Genomic DNA, 26,250 nt, shown 5'->3' with positions numbered 1-26,250 from the left:
CTGGAACGTAACCCCCACATTAAGTTGCAGGTTTACCGTACAAACAAGCATATTATACTTGATTGTGAGCTTTATGTATTTTTAAATTTATTATGTCGGTATCCCACTCTTGCTTTAAGGAGATCAGGATTCCATATATAGCTGTTCCCATTTTACCTTTCACAATGACCCTGCAAAATAGAATAGGCTGGATTTTCCTAGGATTTTCCTGCCCCATCCAATATCCAGGCATCTTGCAGTTCCATTTCCCCTTAAAAAAAAGTAACTTACTACACAAGGGCGATTCATCGGCTCCATTAGGGCAGTCGGCAAGATTGTCACATACTCTGCTGAGGTTTACACACATGCTGTGGCCAGGACATTGCCACTGCCAGCTGGGGCACCGGAAAGGCTGAGTGGGACAGTCTCTCTCGTCACTCATGTCGCGGCAGTCGTTGTCACCATCACAGACCCAAGCACGGTAGACGCAGTTCCCATTGTCACAGTGGAAAAGGGAAGGAGGGCAGGTCCTGGGGGGGCATCGATGATGCTCATCTGAGCCATCTATGCAGTCGGGGTGCCCATCACATTCCCAGTTGGCAGGGATACAGTTGCCATCCGACTGACACTGGAACTCATTCTGATGGCACATCCCAGGTGGCCTCGTGGCTGAAAGATAGTCATACGAAGCATGTGGGAGACAGTCCACGCATTGGTGGGAAAGCAAGCAGAGCTGTGGCACACATTTCGGACACAAGGGGCAGCAATTTTTTGGAAATTAAGAGGAATTGCAAAAGGACCACCCTTGACATGACAGAATGACATATCAGAGACTATATTCAGATAGGTAGCCATATTGGTCTGAAACAGTCGAAATAAATTAAAAAATTGTCCAGTAGCAACCTAGAGATCAACTAAGTTTGTTCTGGGTATAAGCTTGCGTGTGCATGCACACTTCTTCAGACACAGATATCAGAGACTAGTACACATTCCATTTTAATGTCTGTGGACAGCAGCAATTTTACTTATATAAAAACCAAACATTTTGGATATGCTTTAATACAAAAACTTGCACCTATCCCCTGGCCTTTGCCTGAAGTGCGGGACGTTTTTCTCTTGCTAATTTTATTCCTTTGCTAAGCATGCTGTTTTAAATGTGCATTCTATATTTCACTTCCTTTTAGTACTATTTTATCTTTAAATGTTTCAGATATTTTAAGTTTCCTGTTAATTATGTTGCTCTTAATGTGTATTTTGTATCTTGTTTTCTTCTATAATATTTTATTTTGGAATGTTCTCTTGGATTGTTTTGATGCCGGTTGTAAACTGATTTAAGATTTTTTTCACTTAAAAATATAAAGCGGTATGGATACTTTGTAGTTTTCATTTGTTCAAACATCGTTCCCTCTTGCTGCCATTGTAGTGCTGATATTTCTTCTTTTTTCTGTATTTTTTAAAAAAGTAATTTAATGCACATCTCATTGAACCCATTAGGAAAACTCTTGTTGATTTCAATGTGTGAATTGTTTCTAAAACTATACACAAAGCGGTTCAGTATAACAAAATCTTGACTCAAATTTGGATTCAGAAGACATGTGAGAGCTAACCCATGTCATGTTATTATTGGAGAATGCCACTTTATTATGCGCCTCAAGCTGAGTTATTGCAGACATCTCATCTTGTCTGCAGTCAGCGTGTTCAATTCTTCATAATATTTCACTAGTAACAGGGAACCTTGTCTGTTCCTATAGTCAGGACCAGTCCTGTCATTATGGAGAGTGAGGCAGCTGCCTCAGGCAGCATACTTTGGATGTCATTAAAGGGCAGCAAATTGCTAGTTAGTCAATCAATCACAGATGTATTTTTACTGCCAAGGAGGAAAGGAGGTGTATATGGGATTTTCTCCCTCAAGTACTTGGGTAATAAGTAATTTGACTTGGGAGGACAGGCATCTGCTGTTCTGCCTGAGGCAGCCAAATGTCTTGGGTCAGTTGTGTACTTACGACAACCAGCCTCATCTGAGTGATCGTTGCAGTCAAAGACACCATCGCATTGGTAATAATTGCTGATACACTGGTCTCCACTTGCACATTTAAACTCATTGGAACTACAGTTGTAAACTGAAATAAAAAAGAAAGATTATCTCAGGTTTCACTTGGTGACAAGCTTTTGGACAGTTTCTCTGCCATTGTACTAAGAGCGAGAACATGGTAGGCAGTGATTACGGCTAAATATATATCCCTGGGGATTGTAGAGGACAGGAGGAATGCTTGCATCACGCATTTCCCTGAAGTACAAGAAGAAGAAGAAAAAGAAGAAGAAGAATTTGGATTTGATACCCCGCTTTATCACTACCCGAAGGAGTCTCAAAGCGGCCATTAATCTCCTTTCCCTTCCTCCCCCACAACAAACACTCTGTGAGGTGAGTGAGGTTGAGAGACTTCAGAGAAGTGTGACTAGCCCTGAAGATGAAAATGTCAAGTGTAAGGAGGAGGCAGGTGATACTTAACTGCAATCATGTTCATCCGCTCCATCTACACAATCCTTGTCACCATCACACACATAAAATGGATCGATGCACCTGTGATCAGGACACTGGAACTGACCAGGCTCACATGTCTCTGTGAAAGCTAAACAAGACAGCATAAAAACAAAACACCAACTTAATAGAATGCAGTGGTACCTCAGTTCTCAAACGTAATCCGTTCCGGAAGACCTTTCGAGTTCCGAAATGTTTGAAAACTGAGGCACAAAGGGTGGCCTGCAAATTCAATTGAGAAAATTGAAAAACACACAGCGGAAGCTGTTTTGCTTCCGATGGAAGCATTTACGTCCGGGTTTTCAGCGCTCAGGTTCTGAAACGCTCATCAATGGAGATGTTCGAGAACCGAGGTACCGCTGTACCTATTTTCCCACAGCCCTATTTTGCATTAACACACTATGCAGAATATTACAGAGCTACACTCTGTGCAGCACCATCCTAAATGTATTTTCTAAGAAGGAAAATCTCCCTGGAACTAGTTTAGAACTAACATAGGAATCTGCCTTAGGAGACCACTGGTCCTCCTAGCTCAGTGTTGCCAATGCACACTAGCAGTGGGTCCTCAGGCCTTCAGGCTTACTCCTACTAAGCATGTTTACAACGGTAGCCAGAGCTGTGTAGAACGGTAGCCAGAGCTGTGTAGAAGCTGAGCTGCAGAGAAATAATAGCAACTACTTTGAAGAGGGGGCTTAGGGTACCCTGGAGCTAAACTATCTGGAGCTGTTCAGGGCCTGGATGGGGCTCACATGGACACTGCTTTGGGTTTTTAAAGGCAGGAGAGGTTTTGGGCTGTTGTTGCAGAAAAGCAGATTTCTGAGAAAAACTAAGCACAGCGCTGTATCCTCCCTATTTGAACGCTTACTGCAGTTTCTTTCATCTGATCCATCACCACAGTCATTGTCTGTATCGCACAGCCAGATTCTGGGAATGCACTTGCTGTTGTCACAGGTGAACAAGGCTTCCGGGCATGAAGTGGGGCCCTGCGTGGGGCAGTGGAGCTCATCGCTACTATCGAGACAGTCGTTGTGCTTATCGCATCGCCAACGGTTAGGAATGCACTGGCCATTTCTGCAGGTAAAGGCCGACGAAGCACAAGAATTGTCTAAACGAGAAAATAAAACGTTGAGAAGATTTGAGTTATAATGCCACCAAAACCAGCCTTCCTGGCTACCACACAAAGATGTTCCACTCAATGTAAAAACACAATTTGGGGGGTGAGGGGGAGAAAACTCATTAGGTCTGAGTAACATAAATGGTATTTCATTCTATTGCCTATTACTGGTGTAGGGGTTTGTGTCAGCATCGTGTGGGTAGGCCCTTTGTTTATGTATTTATTTATTTTTACTGAGAATGCAAGCTCTTTTTCCCCCAACTGCAAGATGTCTATGACAAAATTGTCTCTCACTAAATGTAAACAAAAAGACTATGGATCGAAAGTAGAGACAATAGATGCACCTTTCCCTGTTTATCTGTTTTGTAACACAAAAAATCATTAATAAAAACTATTTTTTAAAAAAATAATAAGAAATGGTATTGAAGGCTTACACTATGTTCTCCAATTTGTTGCAATAGGTGGACTGTAATAGGTGGAGTAATTTTTGAACGAAAGAAGTGACATTAGGGGCAAAGGGAACACAAACAATACTTACTGAGGGATCCACAGTTCTGTTCATCGCTGTTGTCGTGGCAATCATCCACACCATCACATCGATAGTACCTGGGTACACACCTGCCATTGCCACAGGAAAAGGAGTATGAACCACACTGTAAAGTGGGCGGCTCGTTGGATGGATCTTCCACACAGGTCAACTGGTTAGAGCTCAGTTTCATTCCATAGGGGCAGCCACAAACCCGCTGAAAATTGGGCACGGGGAAACAGAAATGGCTGCAGTCTCCGTTGGGATTTGTTGCTCTGTTACAGTAGTTATTGCCTTCGAAAACACAAGGAAAGATTAATTCGGAAGATTTGCAACACTATGGAAACACTTACAAAACACCCCCTTTCCCGAAGAAGGAAAAGATTCCTGAGACACAAAAAGTAAAAGTTGAAAAATGGAAGGGCAAAAACTTGGAAATCTGTGAAAATGTTTAAAGGAGTTGAACAGATAATGCTACTGCAAATCAAGATGCTTCGACATACATCCTTGGAAAAAGTACAATAGATAAGCTTACCTATTTGAGACTGAGCATTATATGCTTTCACGTGCATGATATTATTGATTCCCCTCCTAATAATAGTCATTTCTCCTCCATCAGACTTTCGGACCCGAACTATTCCGCCAAGTCTCCAGTCAGTGAAATATGCATAACCTGCAACACCCAACCAAAACATTACGGAGGTTATTATTATATATGAACAACAGGAATATTCACATGCCAAAGCTGACTGGGCATATGTACTGGTTTGGATCCAACTGGCTGTGAGCCGTGTTTGTGGGGGTGGGTGGGGTTTTTTATGGATTCCACTTTTTCTGCTGCAGCCCCACCACCACATGCTGTTCTAGAGGATCACCCAACTGGAAGGAACACACTGGAATAAAGTAGAAGTGCAGTACAGAGAAGAGGGAGGCAAGAAAGCCTTGTTCCATTAAGCCGATCTCCACTTAAGGAAGTTAGGGTGCTAGTCAATTCTTAACTTTTCCTCAGAATTAGTGAAAGCCAATGTGGTGTAGTGGTTAAGAGTGGTAGACTCGTAATCTGGTGAACCAGGTTCGCGTCTCTGCTCCTCCACATGCAGCTGCTGGGTGACCTTGGGCCAGTCACACTTCTCTGAAGTCTCTCAGCCCCACTCACCTCACAGAGTGTTTGTTGTGGGGGAGGAAGGGGAAGGAGAATGTTAGCCGCTTTGAGACTCCTTCGGGTAGTGATAAAGCGGGATATCAAATCCAATGTTAGCCACTTTGAGACTCCTTTGGGTAGTGATAAAGCAGGATATCAAATGCAAACTCTTCTTCTCTTCTATCCATACTGCAAAAGTGATCTCTGGACCACTGTAGAATTTCACATGGGGAGTTGGGTGATGCAGCATGAAAATGAATGTGTGATGTGAGGTTCAGTCTATTTCTCCACATACTTGCTCCAGAAAGAGGCCATGGTGAATGGCATTGTTCACATTTGGTGATATGAGCAAGTGACAACAACAGCTTTTACAGCACGGAGTTTCAGAACCAACATTATTTCCCTCATTAAAAACAAACAAACCCAACCAACCAACAACAACAACATACTGGAAATCAGACAGAAAATGACCAAAGCTGCACTTGCAATGTCAGATACAAGGCTGAAACCTGCATTTTCTGTTTGCGTGTGTATTCCAAAAGCAAATGAAGAAGTGAAACCTCATAAACCCGAGATAAGGGAACCTGAAGCCTCCCAGATGTTGTTGGGCTGCAACTCCCACAATCCCTTACACTTTGGGACATGCTGACTTGGGCTGGTGGAAGTCGGAGACACAACAACACCTGCAAGGCCACCAGTTCCCCATCCCTATTGTAAACAATCCTTTTGCAAGAAAACCTGCATTTCAATGCATTGCAACCTACTATATTCCAAAAGGCTTTCATACCGTGAGAGATGAAGGACCGCTGTGAGGACTCAACATAGATACTGACCTCCAAAGATAGTGAGACCAAATGGATGTGTCATCTGATTAATTCGTTCCAGTGTCTTCCTGTCCAGCCCATCAAAGGTACTATGTTCAATCTTATCAAAGAAGGCATCCACCCAGTAAAGCCTTAAAGAACTGAAAGAAATGACAGTTTTATTTGAATTTTTACAGAAAGGTAGTACATCAGATAAAGGGTGATGTACAAATTTAAAAAAACAATAATAAAATGATTATGATTCCACACAGCCATTTGCATAAGTCAATCCAGTATGAGGGCAATACTTTCTGGCTCAGCAATGCCCTCACTTCGGAGGTGTGAACCATTTCAATCTCCTTTCAAAGCACACCTTGAGGCAGGGAGAACACGGGGGGGGGGGGGGGAGTGCCTATCACTACAGATCAAAGCTTTGGCTAAGGTGCCCTCTCCCACCCTTTCAGCCCAGCCGTAATTGAAAACTTAAATCTGTTGTTCGGAATGGCATTTCATAACTTACTTCCCTACCAGCTAAAGTATTTCAACTTTTGGTGACAAACTAAAAGCATCTGTAGTTTGCAAGAAAATGACTTGACTATCGGCATTCTGGAAGATGCTGCATTTGCTGTAGTGTAAAGATTATTTCTGCAATGTCCGGTTAATGGTTGTATAATATCTGCTTTTAAAAATCCTTGTTTTGATTTGATTTCTTACCTCCAATCAATAGCTAAGCCGTTAGGCCAGCCAAGTGTTGTGTTCACAATTGGTAAGGCATGTGATCCATCACTCCATGCTCTCATGATCTTAGCAGGCCGGAACCAGTCCGTCCAAAATATGTATCTGGAAATAATAATAAAATGCACTGAAACTACAAATAGTCATCAAAATGTTGATATTTCTCCCCAGCCTGTCACCTGCAGTGCAACAAAAACCCAACCCCCAAACTAAAAACGGTCTTTTAGACATAGTACTTACTATGTTCTGAGACTTGTTCTTGCTATCGCTTATAGAGGAGACAAATTTAAAAACAAACTCAACACTCACTCACTCACTCACTCACTAAATAAATAAAAGGATAATAATGGATTGGATTCAGATTTCCCTTGAGTGGATTTCATGGGGGACTACACTGGAGGAAGGGATTGGCAGGAAATTTTCATCTATTTCTTTTTCCCCTTATGCCCCCCACAGAGCCATTTCCCATGATGTTCCAAAGGGCACTGTGACCCTGAGGAGTATTTTGGGAGGGAGGTACAGTGTGCTGCAAGGGAAAATCCATGAAAAATTACCTAGGGATAGCTTGACCCTAAATAATAATAGTAATAGCAGTAGCAGTGACCAGTTTTCACCAAAACAAAAGTTTAACTCAATAGAGAAGCAAGTGCCAGCCATATTGCTAAGAACTGGAGCATTCCCTCCCCATCCATTATGGATAAACAGCAATAAATAAAAACATTATGACTTCTTGTTACAGATCTGTCAACAGTTAACAATATGGAAATAAGGAAATAGATAGGAGGAAGGTTTCTCCATAGTATAATCAAAGTTACAGGGCATTCATAGAAGGTTTAAATTAGCCTCTCGCTCAGAGATAATGGGAACTGACTCCAGCTGCGTAACCAAGTGCCAGGAGAGGGAGCCCCAGTCATCAGAGGCAGTACGCATAACCACGATAATAACCTCCACATGGACTTTGCATTCTGAAATAACTTCTTTTTCCTCTACAGAACAAAAACATCAGGCTGGGATTTGGCCCTCAGAACGGAGTATCAGAGACTAGGTAAGTGAAAGACATGCTCTAACACTCCTCCAAGAGAGTTATTTATACAGATAACACCGTGGAGATAACAGGAACTCTTACGCTGCAGTGAGTTCTGTTCCAATCCAAAGAAAGAGCACAGAACAAACGCTTCTTGGTTTTTTAATAGATAATTCTGCTGAATACCCCTTTTGTCTTGATTTTGTACCACCTTGCGTTTTGCTCTGGATGTTGTAACTGGTGCCAGGACAACAAGGCGGAGGGGGAGGGATGCCTGAACAAGGGGAAGATATCTGAGATGGGAAAAGGAGGCTCCTGGACTGAAAACAGCAAGAAGTATTTTTGAAATACAAAACCATATGGCCCTTAAAACACACACAAACAGTAAAAAAAAAAAAAAGTTGGAGTCAATCTACAGTTTCATAAATATCATGTGGTACAGCCCTCCTGGACCTGGTATCACTTCAGAATGGAGATGGTGGAATGGCATGGTTGAATACCCACATTTTTAATAGCAATCCTGCATGTGGAAAAACAGGTTACAGTAGAAATCGTTTCTATAGCATTCAAGTTTCCAGGCAGGGGTCTATTGACACAGAGGATCATTCTAGCACATGATGCACTGCCTGCATTCTAACACAGCAGCATCGCAGAAGGGCTTTACCTCGTTATATTTCTGAACACACAGCTGAGTGCTGAGACTTACCCAATAACAGGATGAACCACTATTGAACGAGGGTTATTCAGATTCTGAACTATAGCTCTTCTCGATTTATCAGCCAATCTCATGACACTAATGCTCCTATATGGAGGGTCCGTCCAGTAGATATTCTTGGAGATCCAATCAAAAGCCAAGTCTTCAACTCCTTCCACTCTGTTGGCTACAAGGATTTCCCTGCCTGGTGTTCATATAAAATGGACATATAATTTATCAAAAGGGGAATGGGGAACTTTCTATTTAAGTGTTATATGATAAATAGTTAACTATTTGTTTAACCACTTCCCCTCTGCAATCCCCAAAGTGAATGGCCAGTGGATGGGGAAGTAAGCAGTAGATTTCTATTGCATCCTGTGTTCATTGCAATCAACGCTGCTTCCGTTCTGCTGCAGTTTGATTTCCACTAAAACCTATGTTATAGAACCTATTTGCTATGGCCAGAACTAACCTAATTAATTAATTCCAATGGAAGGGCAACATCAAAACCAATGCAGACTAAAGCATAGCATTTGCAGACTAATAATAATGATCGTGAATACTGCTCCATTCCAACTTCCACTCCCATTTCCATAGGAATTCTATGGAATCCGTATCTCTAGCTCAGTGGTAGAAAACAGTCTCTGTATGCAAAAGATCCCAGGTTCAATTTCCTGTTAAAAGGAACTGAGGAACCATAGTTGGGAAACATCTCAGGCCTATATTTTAGATTTAGAAGGTGACTGGGCCAGATCCGCCCCCTGGGCCTTAGTCTGCCTACCCATGCCTAAGAGCCCAATCGTCTTCTAAATCCGGCCCACAGTTGGTCCGGGAATTAGCGTGTTTTTACATGAGAAGAATGTGTGCTTTTATTTAAAATGCATCTCTGGGTTATTTGTGGGGCATAGGAATTCGTTCATTATTTTTCAAAATATATTCCGGCCTCCCACAAGGTCCACAGTGGACCAGCCCCCTGCCGAAAAAGTTTGCTGACCCCTGCCTAAGAGCCTTGAAAAGCAGCTCCCAATCAATGCAGACAGTATGGGCCAGCAGTTTTATTCTACATAAGACAGTCTATAGAGAAGAGCTATTTTGCTCTTTCAAAACAGCAGTTTTGCTTTGTGGCCTGAATCAATGGGATCAAAAGCGATTATTACCCATTTTTTCCTGCTCAGTTCAAGATGCTAAGATAGGCAGAGGAGGAAATCAAAACAGAGATATTTGCATCTTACCTGTCCCATCTGTTTTTTGTTTATAAATTATGTCCTTAATGGTATCAGAATAGAAGATGGTATCCTCCTGGGCGTAGAAGTCAATCCCAACAAAATAGGAAGGGGTCCCTGTCACAGGGATGATCACATCCTCCTGGGTGGAAAGATTGAATGGGATTCCACGAACAGCTAGCTGGGATGAGAAGAGCAGAAACTGCTGCACAGCTGTTAGGGGAAAGAACACCAAAAAAAATCAGCTTCCTTACTTCAAGGCTCCAATGATCCTAAAAATATTTACTTGAAGTTAATGCTTTTAAAAACATAACTGAGATTAGGAGAAAATATTCATGCAAGAACATCTACCAGAAAAGATGAACTCAATTAAAAATGAAAAGTGGAGAACAGAAAATTACAACAAAGCATGTATATGAACTTAAACAAGTACCCAATCTAAAGGCATATGATGTTGTCAACTTGCTGAAACTAAGCAGGCCTTCATCTGGCCAATGCTTCCATCAGAAACTGTCTAAAAAACCTATGTTGTGAAATTTGTGATGGAAGAAAGGTGGAATATAAACGTGATAAATAAATAAAATAAGGGCCAAACCCAGCAATGGAACTTTGCCTGCTCTAGATCACAACAGAACCCAATCACACGCCCAAATCATTTCTGAAATGAGAAGTATATTCAGGATGCAAGCCAAGGAACTGGGATGGGCTGCAGATACGGGACTATCTTTGAAACACAACAGTTCCCACCACGTGGAATACTTTGGGCAAGCATAGGAAACATGCACAACACCCCTGTGGGGAGATGTGAGTAGTCCCACATGCACTCTGCTACATAATGGTGCACAGCAGCTGTGAGGATTGGACACACTGAAACTGAAAAGCCAGCTAGCAATACGGCCATCCATAGAACCATTACTTAAGAGAGTCAGCATGAGTCCTTACCAATGCAACGTCGTCCGTCAGGATGCAAGTCAAAGCCCAACATGCATTTGCAACGATAGCCAAGACCATCATTATCTGTTTTGTGACTGAGAACACAGATCTGCTCACACCCTCCATTATTGCTACCACAAGGGTTTCTTACTGGAAAAAAATAATATGGTTACAGCCTTACCAAACTAAATCAAATGTTAGGTTTTCATGATGTTTTTAATCTCATTGGTACTTTTTACCTAAGTGCATGCAGAACATTAGGGACAAAATATCAGCTTTCCTCTACTCATGCTGAGTGCCTCCTATAACACATTTTACATGGTCAACTCCTGTTAAATCTGTTCAAATTTCCCAACCGTCTAAGCATTTCTGAACCGATTCTCAGCATATTGCAGACTCACAGATTTTGGCTAACTTTTCCCCCCCAAAAGTAGTTTTTCTTTCTATATATCAAGTACATTTAAGTCCCATTGGTTTAAAAGGGAAAGCTAAAAGCATTCCTCTCTCCTATTGAAAACAATGGGACTGGAATTGCTTAACTTCTGGGATCAGAGGCTGTCTCACACCTAATTCATCTGAAACACATTCATTCATTCCAGCTAATAAGGAAATGCCGCTCTCCCCTTTAAGAGTAGTTAGAACAGTACGCTTTAAAAATGAAAAGAAAATTGCACACACATACACACAAGACCCTCCCAGTGTCCCTATTTTCCAGGGACAGTCCCAGATTTACAGAAGCTGCCCCAGTTTCTGATATGATCCTGGAATGTCCCACTTTTCCTTAGGATGTCCCTATTTTCACTGGAGAAATGTTGGAGGGTATAGAGATAAGTAACTTATACAACCTTTAGAAGACATCTGAAACCAGCCCTGTATAGGGAAGTTTTTTATTGTTTAATATTTTATTATGTTTTATATATGTTGGAAGCCGCCCAGTCAGATGGGCAGACTATAAATAATCAGATTATTATTATGGAATAGGATGTCCCTATTTCCATCAGAGAAATATATAACATACACATACACACACACACACACACACACACACACACACACACCATGCCAATATATACTTCAGAGGCTGGGTGAGGCCTAGAAATCCTCTTGTAAAGGGATATGCCATACACAGACTTTCCCAAAAGATCATCAGGACTGCCAGCTTTAACAACACTTATCACTTGGAAGATAGGACAGGGTGCTATCCCAGCTGCCAACCTGTAAATAAGTATGCTGTCATGTTACAGATAGGTAGCCATGTTGGTGTGCCATAGTTGAAACAAAATAAAAAACTTCCTTCCAGTAGCACCTTAGAGACCAACTAAGTTTGTTATTGGTATGAGCTTCCATGTAGCTCATACCAATAACAAACTTAGTTGGTCTCTAAGGTGCTACTGGAAGGAAGTTTTTTATTTTGTTATGCTGTGATGTGAGAGCTGGCAGGACGCCTGAAATTAAGTCTCCTGGAGATCTACCACCACAGTCCCTCAAGTGTGCAGTGATGTCAGAGCTGACAGTACTGCTCCCTTCAACATCAAGGATGCGACCAAACCAACAAGGAGAACAGCTCACATGCAGCCCAAACTGCTAGATGCACGAAGTATCCCTTGCCCTGCATGCTGTTGTCATATCCACTGGGCTCCTTCTTCCCTTACAAGTGCAAAGATTCTGTTACGTCGGAAATGGGGAGCCCAAGGGCCTCCAAGTCCTATCCGTCACAGATGGCATGGTCAATGGTAAGGCTGCAGTTTAGCCAGACATGCCTTATCCTATCCGTCACAGATGGCATGGTCGATGGTTAGGCTGCAGTTTAGCCAGACATGCCTTACATCTGTTGTATTTTATTCTTTGAAAGCTTCAAGGGAATAAGGCACTGAACGAACATCACCCATACCAAGCATTCATGCAACACATTTATCACAACTAATAGCCAAATCCATGGCATCCAATCGCACCTCCGGCCACTTTAAAGAGGCTACTTCCCTTTGGCTCCCTCATTTGACTTACCATAGGGCTGCCTGAGAGCATGATAGACTGTCACTCCGTACGGACGCAAGGAAGACTGATAAATAACTTGTGGGTTAGAGTCCTCAAATTTATTAGCTTTCATCACCGCCATCTTTGTCCAGTCAGTAAAATACACATTGTGTTCAAAAAGGCTTATTCCGTAAGGATGAGGAATCAAGGAGCCTCCGTGAGCTATTGTTCTCCTGTTTGTGAGTCAGAAAGAATTCTTTTTCATTAACAAAATCTGAAAATGAAGACTTATAGTCAGGCAAGATCAATATTACATTCCATCTCTGGTTAAGGTGGCTTCACAAGGGATTTAGCAACTGACTTGCGGAATCATAAACAAATATGCGCACTGAGGTCAAAGAAGAAAAATCATAGAGGAGAAAACTACTGGGATGATGTAAAATTGAATAGACTGAACAGGACATCAAGGAAGGGTTATAAGGAGGTGGTCAACTTGATGAGCTTTAAAAAAAAAATAAGGAAGAAATTAAAGGGCTCAAACCAATAAAACCAATTTAACTGTTTTACTGGATCAGATTAAAGGCATCCTGTTCTCACAGTGTCGAAAAAGAAGACTATGGGGAACCCACAATCAGAACATGCACACAATGGCACACAACTGTATGCCTAAAATTCTCAGCAACTGTTCATAATAATAATAATTTTATTATTTATACCCCGCCCATCTGGCTGGGTTTCCCCAGCCACTCTGGGCAGCTTACAGCACATATTTTAAAAAATTGTAAAACATCAGGCATTAAAAATTTCCCAATACAGGCCTGCCTTCAGGTGGCTTCTAAAAGTCAAGATAGTTTATTTCCTCGACATCTGATGACAGTGAGCACAACCATCAGGACTAGTAGCTATTGATAGCCTTAATGGACTTTGAAATTGATTGCGGCATTAATTATGAAGCAAGGCTATTGGCAGATTCACACCAAACATTTAAAGCACATCTGCCATACATTTGAAGTATGTGACTTCCCCCAAAGGATCCTGGGGAGTGCAGTTTCTCCTTCACAGAGCTAAATCTCCCAACATCCTTACCAAACTACAGTTCCCAGAATTCTTGAGGGGGGGGCTGTGCACTTTAAATGTGCATTTGGGTGTGTGCTTTAGCTGTATGTGTCAGAAGAACTGCTGCTGTACTATAGCCAAACGAATCGAAACTTTTGCTTAAAAGTGCATTTTTTAATGTTATCTTAAGTATGCTGCTTATACTGAAGCATCTCATTTACTTTTATATTAATAAACTAGAAACTGTTCCTCTCTGGAAGGAATGTTACATCTGAAGCTCCAGGCAGCAGTAAGTAACAGGCTTTTTTATCTTAAAGGTGGGGGAGAGTATTCTATTTGCGTTCTTGGTTCACAAATGACCTTGAAAAGTCCAGATTACAAGGAAAAACAAAGATAGGACTTTAAAATTAAGTTCTCCCCTGTAAACAAAAGGAGCAAATGGGACGGAAGGCGCTGTGTGGGTGCCAACTCCCTGGCATCCAGAGTTGCGCAGAGTTGTGTACAGTATTTAGGGATTGACGTTTCCATGAGGGATACCCTGCCCCTCCCCTACCAATCATCTCAGGATCAATATTTGAAGCCCCAAAACCATTCCCTTCCCCTACCCAAGAATATGCAAATCTACATGGGCAATGAAATAACCTTCTGCACTCCTAGAAATACTAAGGATCAACACAATATTCTTAGCTTTATTCTCTCCTATCAATGCATGTAACAGGGAGAGCCTACCACTTTTCTGTTAATAATTTAGCCCAGGAGTTGCCAGCAGAGTCCTTCAGATGTTGCTTGACCACAGCTCTCATCAGACCAAGCTAGTATGGCTAATGGTAAGGAATTATGGGAGTTGCAGCCAAAGAACATCTGAGGTTAACTACCCCCTGGTTTGTTGTTGCTCACAGATCCAGGGACAGTGGTGAATATCTAAAAAAACCCAGATGTTTCATAATATAGTTTCAAATATTTATCCATCTGTGTGGATTTAATGGCAATCCATAACACACAACTCTCATAAACTGTTATGAAGATTATCATTGGAACAAGCGATAGTACAAATAAATTAACAACTAAAAATATTGATTAAAAGTTCTTCCCACCTCTGCAGTCCATCGTAAGTTACAGTTTCGATGTAATCAAACCGACTATCCACCCAGTAAAGTCTCTTCGACACAATATCCAAAGTTATCCCAGCAGGCCAACCTAATTTTGTTTTAACCAAGTCTAGGCGGTTTGTTCCATCCATGAAGGCTCTTTCCACTTTCGGGTCACCAGAGAGACTATCCCAGTCTGAGAAAAATAAATAACTATAAAAGGAAAGAAGAAAAGAAAAATCCACTGAGTGCCCCTCAGTCTTCAGAAAAATACTAGAAATAGTCTTGTGGCACCAGACCAGCCGTTCTGCTCACTGGCCAGGATAGGACACATGGGAATATGTTACACCAGCCACCAAGTGTATATGTTACACCAGCCACCAAGAAATGCAAATTCTTATCACATCAGTCCCTCAAACTGCATGGAGGAGCTCCCCAGTAATGCCCTCTGTCACATGCAGAACCATTGCAATGAGAAGACTATTCCCAGCATCTTATACAGTGTATACAGTGGCCTAACTACAGCAAACAGAGACCAAGGCCCCAATCTACTTACAACCACAGTTGATTAATGTAGATTGCCTAAAGCAACAGAACTTTAAGGATGTGTCTGTCAGATGGATAGATCTTGTAAACTTGAGCAAGCTAGATATCAACTAAGTTGTCTTTCTCATCAACATATGTATAGTTACACTAAATCTTTTTGTAAGAAGACATTTCTAAGTAAGGTCACATACATACCATACCTTTGAAGTTCATGGCTTCCTCCAAAGAATCCTGGGAACTCTAGTTTTTTCATGAGCGGTGGGAATTGTATCTCTGTGAAGGGTAAATTATGGTCCCCATGATTCTTTCAGGGAAGCCATGTTCTTTGAATGCATGGTCTGCATGTTGATGTGAGAGATAACTAATTATCACTATCTCCCTATGTTCACACCCATCTTTCCCAGGCACTGATTCTGTAGCAAGTACAGTGGTACCTCGGGTTACATCCGTTTCAGGTTACAGACTCCGCTAACCCAGAAATAGTACCTCGGGTTAAGAACTTTGCTTCAGGATGAGAACAGAAATCGTGCTCCGGCAGCACAGCAGCAGTGGGAGGCCCCATTAGCTAAAGTGCTGTCTCAGGTTAAGAACAGTCTCAGGTTAAGAACGGACTTCCAGAATGAATTAAGTACATAACCAGAGGTACCACTGCACTAAGAAGGTTCCTGCCATCTCCTGCCACAGACATAAACACAGTGAGTTGCACCATATTTCTTCCTCTTCTCTTGGATTCAGCAAAATGTTCCTATCACGACTCTTGTACTGCTGCACCGGAACACAGTCGTTACAGCAGTGAACAAAGGAATGTAAAGCAAAATAATGCAATTCTGCAAGAGGAAGAGAACACAAGAGCTGAAAGCTCTATACCATCATCCGTTCCTATTTATTCCACAGTCCATGATATTTCAAAAACTTTAAATGCTTTAAAGTTTACAGTTTACAAACAGAAGGGATTCTGTTTAATTCAGCATTATAACTTACCCAACAGTAGGATCGACAGCTATTCCTCTAGGGTTTCCCAAGCTTTCAGCAATAAGAGTTACTCGATTAGTGCCATCCAAATTTACCATATCAATTCTGTTGACACTGGTTTCTACTATATAGAGCTTGTTGTTAATCCAGTCCACAGCTAGGTTTTCAGGTGTGTCGACTGAAACATTTAAAACTTCGTGGATTTCTGAGCCATCAATGCCAACTGAAAAAACCTGAAAGTAAAGTTTGAATTACAATGGTGAGGTCTTTGGACATTTAGAGCCCACTCTGAATACAGGTCTAGCATCAGCAATCAAACTTTTGTCTGCACAGACCACTTGAAATTTGTTGAGTCCTGGCAGATCCCTTGAATTGTTTTTCTGCCTGTTGCAGCAATTGTGACGTGATGTATTAGATGCAGTGTGGTTTTCACTGTATTTCACTGTATGTTTCTTTTATTTCTTATATACTGTATTTTATTGTAAAGCAATTTGAATTCCATAGTTCAGTACAAGAACAGGATAAAATACAACACGATATAAAAAATAAAAGAAGAAAAATACAATTAAAAATCAATCTGAAGAGTTAATGTGATGGATGTGCCATCTCCCATCTTCAATCACAAATGCACAGACATGTCAGGGACCATCGGAGTGAAGGTTGTGGACCACAGATTGGGAGCCCTTGATGCAGAGAATGGGCTACAGATGAAGCCAAATGTTCTCCACATCACTACTAACCAATTTCTTCTGAGAGACAAATCCTTCCTGCTCCCAAATATAGGTTTGTTTGTTTGTTTAGTAACTGGACAGCAGAATATTTTTAAGGGCATTTGCAAGGCAAGAGAAAAAGCAACTTGTTCTTCTTAACTCATATTCCCAATCTTTTTAAAGTAATTACTCCTGAACCATTTGGATTTGAAGCTGAATACACCTTTTGGATTATATGAACTTAATATAAGCAATGCATAAAAGCAATGGAATAAAATATTGGCCCATGGCACAACACACTGTCAATATTTCTTACCTAGAGCTCAATTATCTGTAATATACTTGAGGAATATTTGATTTTTATCTCCTCGGAGAACACAGTACTTTCACATCTTAAACGATCAAGTTTCAAGAAATTGCAAAGGAAAAAATACACTCAGTTTTGAAAGAATGTCTACTATTTCTCTTAATTAGGTTTTTGGACTCCATTTCCAATCATATTAAGAGTTGCTCAAGATAGTACCATGGCATAATAGTGTGCTTTGTTTGATAAATCACATGTAAGAGCATAGCTTGCAAGTGCGGTCGTTATCATAAAACCATCTCAAAGTTCGTTTTTGTTGGGAAACAAAGGAGGGCCCTGCATCTGTTCCGAGAAATGAAAAGTTATCAACACATCCTGCTCTTGGGTCCCTCTGCTCCAAAAATGCCATTTTGCTCGACATTTCAACCTACCTTATCTTGCACTGTATCTGTCCAAAATACTCTACGCAGCTGAAAATGAAAGTCCACGCCGACGGCGACTCCACGGTTCCGGGATCGGACTAGAGTCTGAAAACTGCGTCCATGAACATCTCCAACCAGCAAATCACGGCCATTAGAAAAAATAACTGAGGCAACTCCAGCTGAAAGAACAGATGGCGTTAATGTGCCATTTCTCGTGCAGTTGGGCATTAGCTAGAAAATTACAGAAAGGGTGGGTAACGGCCAACAGTTAACTGTGACAACCGTGTGTACCACCAGCCTATAAAATATTACCTTACGGGCATACCTATTCTATACATTTTCTAGAATCTGGTTCTCTATGGCAACCCCAATATTAAGGCCCAATTTACACATGAAACAGAGAGTCAGGATTCCAAGCTTATCTGGATAATGGTCTATACAGTTATCTGCTTGGATGAACAGGTATTCATGCGGTTCGTATCACAGCCCTATTCAGAACATTTTTCATTTTCTATTGTTTCTTAGGTCAATATATAACCAAGACCTAATCCCACCACCACCAATTCATACAGGTAACTAACTATATCGCAGAAGTGCCCATATGGTTACACATTGTGGAAGAAGTCACATAACTGGTGTAACATGTAAATTGGGTCTCATTCTCTGGGACAAGATGAACTAGTACACATAAAGTGCCAGGCAAAAATTATTTGTTTCTCTTTGACGACTTTCATACTTTAAAAATATGTGCATTGTGTGCAAACCTGCCCAATTTAAAGCACTTTTAAGCATCACCGATTTCTGTTGTGGAGATAAATGCACATTTAAGAAAGCTGCCATATACAACTGGTGCATCTAGCTCAGACTGGAATTTCTTTCTGGAGATATAATAATGGAATGTGGAACCTTCTGCATGCAAACCATAAGTTCGGCCACTGAGCTATGGTCTTGTTTAAACCTCTCCCATCTAAATCAATGGCACTTAGAAATCCTTCAAGGCGGGGGGGGGGGGGTTGTTTGTTTTCATTATTTGGTGAAGGATACTGGGGGGACTTGCTGCCTGGTCTTCCAGCAACAACTGGCTAATAGGTAAATAAATGGTGCAGGCAGTGACAGCAAAGTGCTGGGAGGCCTTGCAAAACTTTAAGCATCCTTGCATTACACTCAAGGGCATTCCATTTATCACAAGCATATAATCGGCTTTCCTTTCAAGCACCTGTGAGATGACAAGATAATGTTAGCTTTCAAAGCATCGCTCAAGGGAGAAAGATCAGCTCCCAGAGCTCCTGGCTTACATGAGGTATTGGCTCGGCAGTGGCGGTGATGCTCCAAGACGTAACCTTCTGCACAGTGACACCGATGGTGGCCAACGCGGTCTTCGCACACTTGGTCACAAATGCCCCACGTCTTGCAGTCGTCGAAGTCTGTGACACAGACAAGGTTGCAAACATTGCCAAGCACATTCTGTCCACAGAATTCATCACTTTCTTTCTGCCTATTTGCAGGTACACAGATGCACATGCTTGCTTACTAATAGAAAGATGCCCATCAGATTCAGATGTTATAAACGCATGCCTCTTCCATATTTTCCAGGAACTTAGGATCTAAAAATACCCAAGACTTCTGAGAGTATTTTGAGTAAGGGGTCCACAGGACAAAGCAGCAGCAACCACAACACCCAGCTCCTCTATGTGGTTGCATTAAGTTTCCATTCTCCTTAAACTCATCCCAGACTGATGCCCATCTTTGGAAAACCGCTGCCTTGGCTAAAATGTGGGCTGCCATTTAATAAAGATGGCACACAGTAACTATATGAGGCAGCATGTAATGCAACAGGTAGAATATTGGTTTTGAACCCTGGTTTCAAGTTTCAAGTTCAAACACTGCCCGGCCATGAAACAAGCTAGGTGCCCTTTTGCCAATCACAACTCCTCAGTGCTCAGTCTACCCTGATCAAAATGAAAAAGAGATAAATCAATTTATATGCTCAAATGCTTATTCAAACCAATCCCAACCACTTATTTTACAATAAAAACTCACAGCAACTCTAAATTAAATCAGAGGTAAGTTAACTTGGAAGAAATGGAGGCAGTGAGAGATTTTACTTTCTTGGGCTCCATGATCACTGCAGATGGTGACAGCAGTCACGAAATTAAAAGACGCCTGCTCCTTGGGAGAAAGGTGATGGCAAACCTAGACAGCATCTTAAAAAGCAGAGACATCACCTTGCCAACAAAGGTCTGTATAGTTAAAGCCATGGTTTTCCCAGTAGTGATGTATGGAAGTGAGAGCTGGACCATAAAGAAGGCTGATTGCCGAAGAATTGATGCTTTTGAATTATGGTGCTGGAGAAGACTCGAGAGTCCCATGGACTGCAAGAAGATCAAACACATCCATTCTTAAGGAAATTAGCCCTGAGTGCTCACTGGAAGGACAGATCGTGAAGCTGAGGCTCCAATACTTTGGCCACCTCATGATAAGAGAGGACTCCCTGGAAAAGTCCCTGATGTTAGGAAAGATTGAGGGCACAAGGAGAAGGGGACGACAGAGGACGAGATGGTTGGACAGTGTTCTCGAAGCTACAAACATGAGTCTGACCAAACTGCGGGAGGCAGTGGAAGACAGGAGTGCCTGGAATGCTCTGGTCCATGGGGTCACGAAGAGTCGGACACGACTAAACGACTAAACAACAACAAAGTTAACTTGTTCTGTGATTTGTGAAAACCACCTTTCTTAAAATGATGGGGACCGCAATGCCTGTAGCTACGAGAGACTTCAGAAAATCATGCTTTAGCAGAAGGGATAGGTCTAACCAATTTTTTAAAAAACAATTGTGTGCTTTTATTAGGGGTTTTTCAGCTGCACTACAATCTTAACAAAAAAGCAAATCATCGAAGTTTTGTCTTCTGACATTTCAGAAATCACCTTGAAGCCAGACGTGCCTCTTATTCTCTCATCTCACAACATTTATAACAGGAGCAAGCAAGAATCAGATTATTGACACTAATTTGGACTCGGCTTTCAGCATTAGAAGATTAAACTCCTCCATCTCAAAAACTGTAAGGACAACTGAAATTGGATTACTTTGCAGGTGAATGGCTTTACGTTTGCTGTCTGAGTAAGGCAGAATGAAGAACAAACCAACAGACAAAGGTCTAGTCCTCAAGGAGGATGGGCTTGTACCACTTTAGATAGGGAGGCTCCCAAATTTGCATACTCCTTCAAACAAACAAAATTATCCACACATAGGAAAAATAGGCTGGCAGGAAGAAGAGTGGACTGAACCCCTTCTTCTCTGCTAGCTAGCTTTCTGAATGGTGGAAGAACATTCAGCTGTCTGAGAAACCCTCCTTCCGTCATCTATAGTCTGAAGTGGTACTGTCAATATGCACCTTAAGAGAACTAGGTCAAAAGGTAATGGGGAGGATTATACAACCTTATTGTTCTAACTTACACCTTTAAGCATCACACACTGCAATACTCTGCCTTGTCACGCATGCAGAAAGCCCACTGCTTTCACTGGGGCATCACCATATATATAACTGAAGACAAGAGTAACACAACAAGCGAAAAAAGCAAGTAGAAAAGCATGGGCTGTGCCATACACTGGAAAGCACAAAACAAATGAAATGCCGTGAAAATCCCTGAAACAAGTAATCGACTATAGAGTTAAATTAAATAACAAAAATCAAAAAGTTTAAGGAAAAAATTAACCTAGAATTAAACAAAGACTTAACGAGAGCCAGTGTGGTGTAGTGGTTAAGAGCGGTAGACTCCTAATCTGGGGAACCGGGTTCGCGTCTCCGCTCCTCCACATGCAGCTGCTGGGTGACCTTGGGCTAGTCACACTTCCTTGAAGTCTCTCAGCCCCACTCACCCCACAGAGTGTTTGTTGTGGGGGAGGAAGGGAAAGGAAAATGTTAGCCGCTTTGAGACTCCTTAAAGGGAGTGAAAGGCGGGATATCAAATCCAAACTCTTCTTCTTCTATCGAGATGCCAGCTACAAAACTCGTTTCACTGAACTAATCAGTTTCCTCAGAAGGAAATAAAGAAATTATAAACCTTAAATGATTTTAAAAGATTTTAAACAAACTCAAGAGCAGGGCTGAAACACTTCCCTGAGTTTACAAAAAAAAGGCATGAAAACCTCAATGACAAGTTTTAAACATAGCCCTATTTAAGAGAGCCAAGCAGTAGTATTAAGAAATTGAGGACTCGGCTGTAAAAACTATAGTACTGCCTTTACAAAAAGGTTTTTTTTAAAAAAACTTACAAAGGAATACGAGATAAGCTGTTTAGGTTTTAAACAAACCCAAAAACAGGGCTGAAACGCTCCTGACTGCTGATGTTAAAGACTGATGTAGTGACACAGCATCCCTATCCAAGAGAAAACCAAAATGGATTGATCTACTATTTGGCAAAATGCATGCTCAACCATCCCATTGATACTTGTCAAAATGGTCTTTATTGGGAATAAAATGATTAAAACCATTCATGCTTCACGGCATCTAACACAGCTTGTGTACCTGTATGTTTTTGGAAAACATTTCTATAGATTATGAAGAAATATCCTGCAATCAGATGGTCACTGGTGTTCTTACATTCCCATCAACAAAACTATGAATAACTTGGAAAGCATTATAAACATCTCAACAGGTTCCACATTAATAGGGGTGTTAAGCAAAGTTTTGCTGAGATGTGTCAAGTAATGGTTATAAAACAGGCAAGCTTGAAGTTAAAATGCATGAAACTGATTGCTATCAGGTAATCAATCAATGGGTTACAAAAGCTGAACCCGTGAGTCACTGTAACAAAAGAAAAAATGGGTAGTAGCAATAGCTTTAGAAGATTGAAAGTTCTTCACATCCATGACAATTGTGGGGAGGAAGTGAATAGAGGGACAATCAATATCTCAACATTCTTCACTTACCAATGCAGGTGCGGCTGTCATTGCTGCTGATTATGTATCCTGCAGGACAATAGCATGTTCCTCCAGAAGGGGAAGAGTGACAGCGGTACTGGCAGCTCAACGCCGCACAGCGAGATATGTCTGCCAAAAACAAAGTCATTTTGAATATCGCCCTTAAGACACAGTATGAGCAGCTTGGTTCTGCAAACTGAATTGTACAGGTATTTTGTCACACAATATCTGTTTCAGCAAACAGGGGGGGAAATGGGGAACCTTAACTATAAGCCAACTATAAGCCAATGTGTGCACAATGCAAAGACATCACTTGGGAAATGCGGCCATTTTGCACCATGAGCTCATCCAACAGCTATGTTCACAGGCCCTGTCAAATACATAACTACTAGTGTGCAATTCAAGCTTAGGAATCGCAACCCAGTAGTTATGTGTTGGATGATTCCACGTAAGCATTCATCTTAGGGGACCGCCACTGATCTCTGTAGACAAATTATACTTAAAATTATTGAGCAAACTTTTATGTGGAAGAAGCATTGCAAAAAATCAGAAAGGGTGTCCCAGACTTTGTGAGTGCAAGTTAAACGAAGTCTTCCTCCCTTTTCTTCTTTCCAATACTAGGTTCTCAGAGATGAACCATAGTTGCCTAGATGGCAAGACTGATCCTTCCATACACTTTTGCATGTGCTATTTACTCACTGCAGTGTCTGCCTGCAGTTATGTTTGTTTCATCTTCTCTGCCTGGGCAGTCCGGAGTCCCATCGCAGACTTTGCCAATTGGAATACACTGTCCTGACAGAGGGCAGGCCCATTCACCAGGGTAGCATTCTCGATGCCCGCTCTCTAAGGAACAGAAGAGAAAATCATTACACAATATCAAATAGTATTTCAGGTTTGAAGAAGCATTTGTTATTTTGAGGGATGGGGTTGTCACTAGCTATCTGAGCTGTAGCATAACTAGAAAAGCCTCCATCAGCCAATCTTTTACTTCTTTCTGCCTCTCTCTTTCAGCTTCATGGTACTTAAGAAAGCAAAATTTTCCATTATTTCCAGAGATCAATTCACACATTACGCAGAAATGAACCTGGGTTTGCCAACAAGGCAATGGCTGCCTCCAATCACAGCTCCTTGACATGCCGGCTTGTAAGATATTCCATGTTTGCAAATCGTTATCACTCATACTCACACATTGTATGTTGAAACATAAACTTAAAATGCTCTAAGTGCAAATCTAACAAATCAAATGGATGAAGTGGTTTCTGTTTCTTGGGGGGGGAAGAACAGTATGGCAGAATACAGACTGAATTTTAAAAAGACTGAGAATGTGTGTGTAATGGTGGAACTCTTACTGATTTCAGAAACATCTGTCAAGTTGAACAAGGAATAAGTAACTGGGATGGCATATAGGGCCTCATGTCCTTCCGCTTTAGGACAGCCTATGGTCACACCATTTTGACAAATATGTCTTGGGTTCCACATACACATCTTTCTAACTAGGAATTAGACCTTTCTGGCATGTATTATGTGTTTTGTGGCAGATATATTTTTTTAAGGATCTTGTCCTTTAAGTGTATATTATGATTTCATCACTTACCACATTGTCCCACTAACGTACCCTGAGTTTAAACAAAACCTCTGATATTACATCTTGAGTGCCAAAGTGCAGTTGAGGATTGATACGTCATAGTCTAATGTTCTGGACTGAACTTGGTAACAAAAAGCTACATATCTAAAGCTGGACTTTGTAAAAGGGGGTGCAAAAATATGGCAAGTTATCTTCTACCTGCATTTGTATAAATCGTCACCCAGAAGGGACAGGAAAGTCATATTTGCAAATGTCACTACTTTTGAAGCCAGCTTATTTCATTGCTTACCGCATCCTATTTCATCTTCATTATCTTCACAGTCATCATCTCCATCACATATCCAGCTCTGATGAATACAGCGACCGCTTGGGCAAGTGTAGAAATTCCCTTTACAAGTTGCATATGCTGAGGAAGAGAACAGCAAACATTAATAATAAAGAATTCCCCACATGCCAAACTTTTCACACTACCTCCCTGGACTCTAGACATGTGTAAATGGAAATGAAACTTGCTAGAGCAAGCTCAGACCACCAAGGTTCAGTGCACAATGCTTCTGCTGCCTTCTTAACTTCTTTCTTTTCTACCAGGCCTGCAAGCAGGAGCACGGACAGCTGAACTGGATGAAAGCAGTAGAGCAGAGCAGAACAGGAGGGGACCCACAACCACACATTACAAAGGCAGGAGAAAGACTGTGTTTAGGAAAGAAGCAGAGGTGCCTTCTGTTCCAGCCCCCAAACAAATCTTCCTTCAAAGAATCTACCTCCAAGAGCACAGAGTGGAGAACATCCCAAGGATTTCTAACCTACCGTAAAGCAACAAGTAGGAAGAATTTTCGTCCCATAGCTGAGCTTAGCTATGTTGACAGAGATATTTCCCATCTAGGGATTTCAGTAGCGGGGCATCATCAATCTTCAGTGTACATGCATACACACCCACCCACACCCACACACATTTGAAATGGTCCAGGTTTGAGTGAACCTGCTCCACTGCTGGTAAAACTCACAGGTATGCTGTTCAATATTCTAAACAGTACATTTCATGCTTAATTCAAGCTCAGCCTCTAGGTCAGGTATGGGGAAGCTGTGGCCCTCCAGATGCTGCTGAACTCAAATTCCCATCAGCCCCACTCAGAATGGCCAAGGATGATGGGAGTTGTGGTCCAACAGCAACTGACGAGCCACAAGTTCCCTATCTCTGAGCTGTAAAGTAGTGAAAGAAGCCCAAGTGAAAACTGACGTACTGCAAGCGTTTTCATCGCTCCTGTCTCCACAATCATCATCGTGGTCACAAACAAAGGTTCGGGGGATACATTCTCCATTTCCACACTGAAACTGGGCATTGGAGCATCCACGAGCTGAAAAGAAGGACAAACACATGAACGTGGCCTAGAAAGAAATGCCAGCATTTTGGTTATTATGATCAAGCACACCAGTTGAATCCTCCATGGGGTGCATACGCAGTACTTACTGCAGTTGGTTTCATCAGAGGCGTCTCTGCAGTCCACATTGCCATCACAGCGTTGGCTTGCATTAAAGCATGCTCCATTGGAACACGATAGCTGATCACACGTTGGGTACTCTGCAAGGGGAAAGATGCTTTACTCTAATGCATCAGAGGAAGCGGTTAGGCTATACATCAGCAACGGTGGCAGATGGACTCCAGCTTCCATCAGCCTCAGTCACCATGGCCTATGATCAGATCTCTTTGGGAGTTGTGGTCCATCATCATCTAAAGCAGGCATAGGCAACCTTCGGCCCTCCAGATGTATTGGACTACAATTCCCATCATCCCTGACCACTGGTCCTGTTAGCTAGGGATCATGGGAGTTGTAGGCCAAAACATCTGGAGGGCCAAAGGTTGCCTATGCCTAATCTAAAGGGCCATCTATTCCCCTCCTGGCTGTTCATTATGTCACTTAATTTTGTTTTCATTGTTGCTTTGTGAAACATCCATCTTCATC

The 26,250-nt window shown here is 41.7% G+C and overlaps 1 protein-coding gene across 1 annotated transcript in view; it reads right to left on the bottom strand.

The window, feature by feature from the left end:
* LRP2 (LDL receptor related protein 2) overlaps window positions 1-26,250 on the bottom strand; it is a 144,549-nt gene that overhangs the window by 77,274 nt on the left and 41,025 nt on the right. Inside the window, 21 exon segments of the mRNA XM_083404211.1 lie at window positions 271-648; window positions 1,983-2,099; window positions 2,490-2,609; window positions 3,384-3,623; window positions 4,171-4,452; window positions 4,694-4,831; window positions 6,133-6,263; window positions 6,817-6,942; window positions 8,568-8,760; window positions 9,788-9,991; window positions 10,721-10,861; window positions 12,716-12,918; window positions 14,836-15,042; window positions 16,357-16,580; window positions 17,793-17,962; window positions 19,079-19,207; window positions 22,714-22,833; window positions 23,404-23,547; window positions 24,579-24,695; window positions 25,531-25,644; window positions 25,758-25,868. Coding sequence (XP_083260337.1) covers window positions 271-648; window positions 1,983-2,099; window positions 2,490-2,609; window positions 3,384-3,623; window positions 4,171-4,452; window positions 4,694-4,831; window positions 6,133-6,263; window positions 6,817-6,942; window positions 8,568-8,760; window positions 9,788-9,991; window positions 10,721-10,861; window positions 12,716-12,918; window positions 14,836-15,042; window positions 16,357-16,580; window positions 17,793-17,962; window positions 19,079-19,207; window positions 22,714-22,833; window positions 23,404-23,547; window positions 24,579-24,695; window positions 25,531-25,644; window positions 25,758-25,868 — 3,609 coding nt within the window.

The sequence above is a fragment of the Podarcis tiliguerta genome, assembly GCF_965153285.1.
Source record: "Podarcis tiliguerta genome assembly, chromosome: 1".
NCBI lineage: Eukaryota > Metazoa > Chordata > Lepidosauria > Squamata > Lacertidae > Podarcis > Podarcis tiliguerta.
Note: the sequence above shows the minus strand (reverse complement) of the source record. Positions and strands in the feature narration are given on the sequence as shown.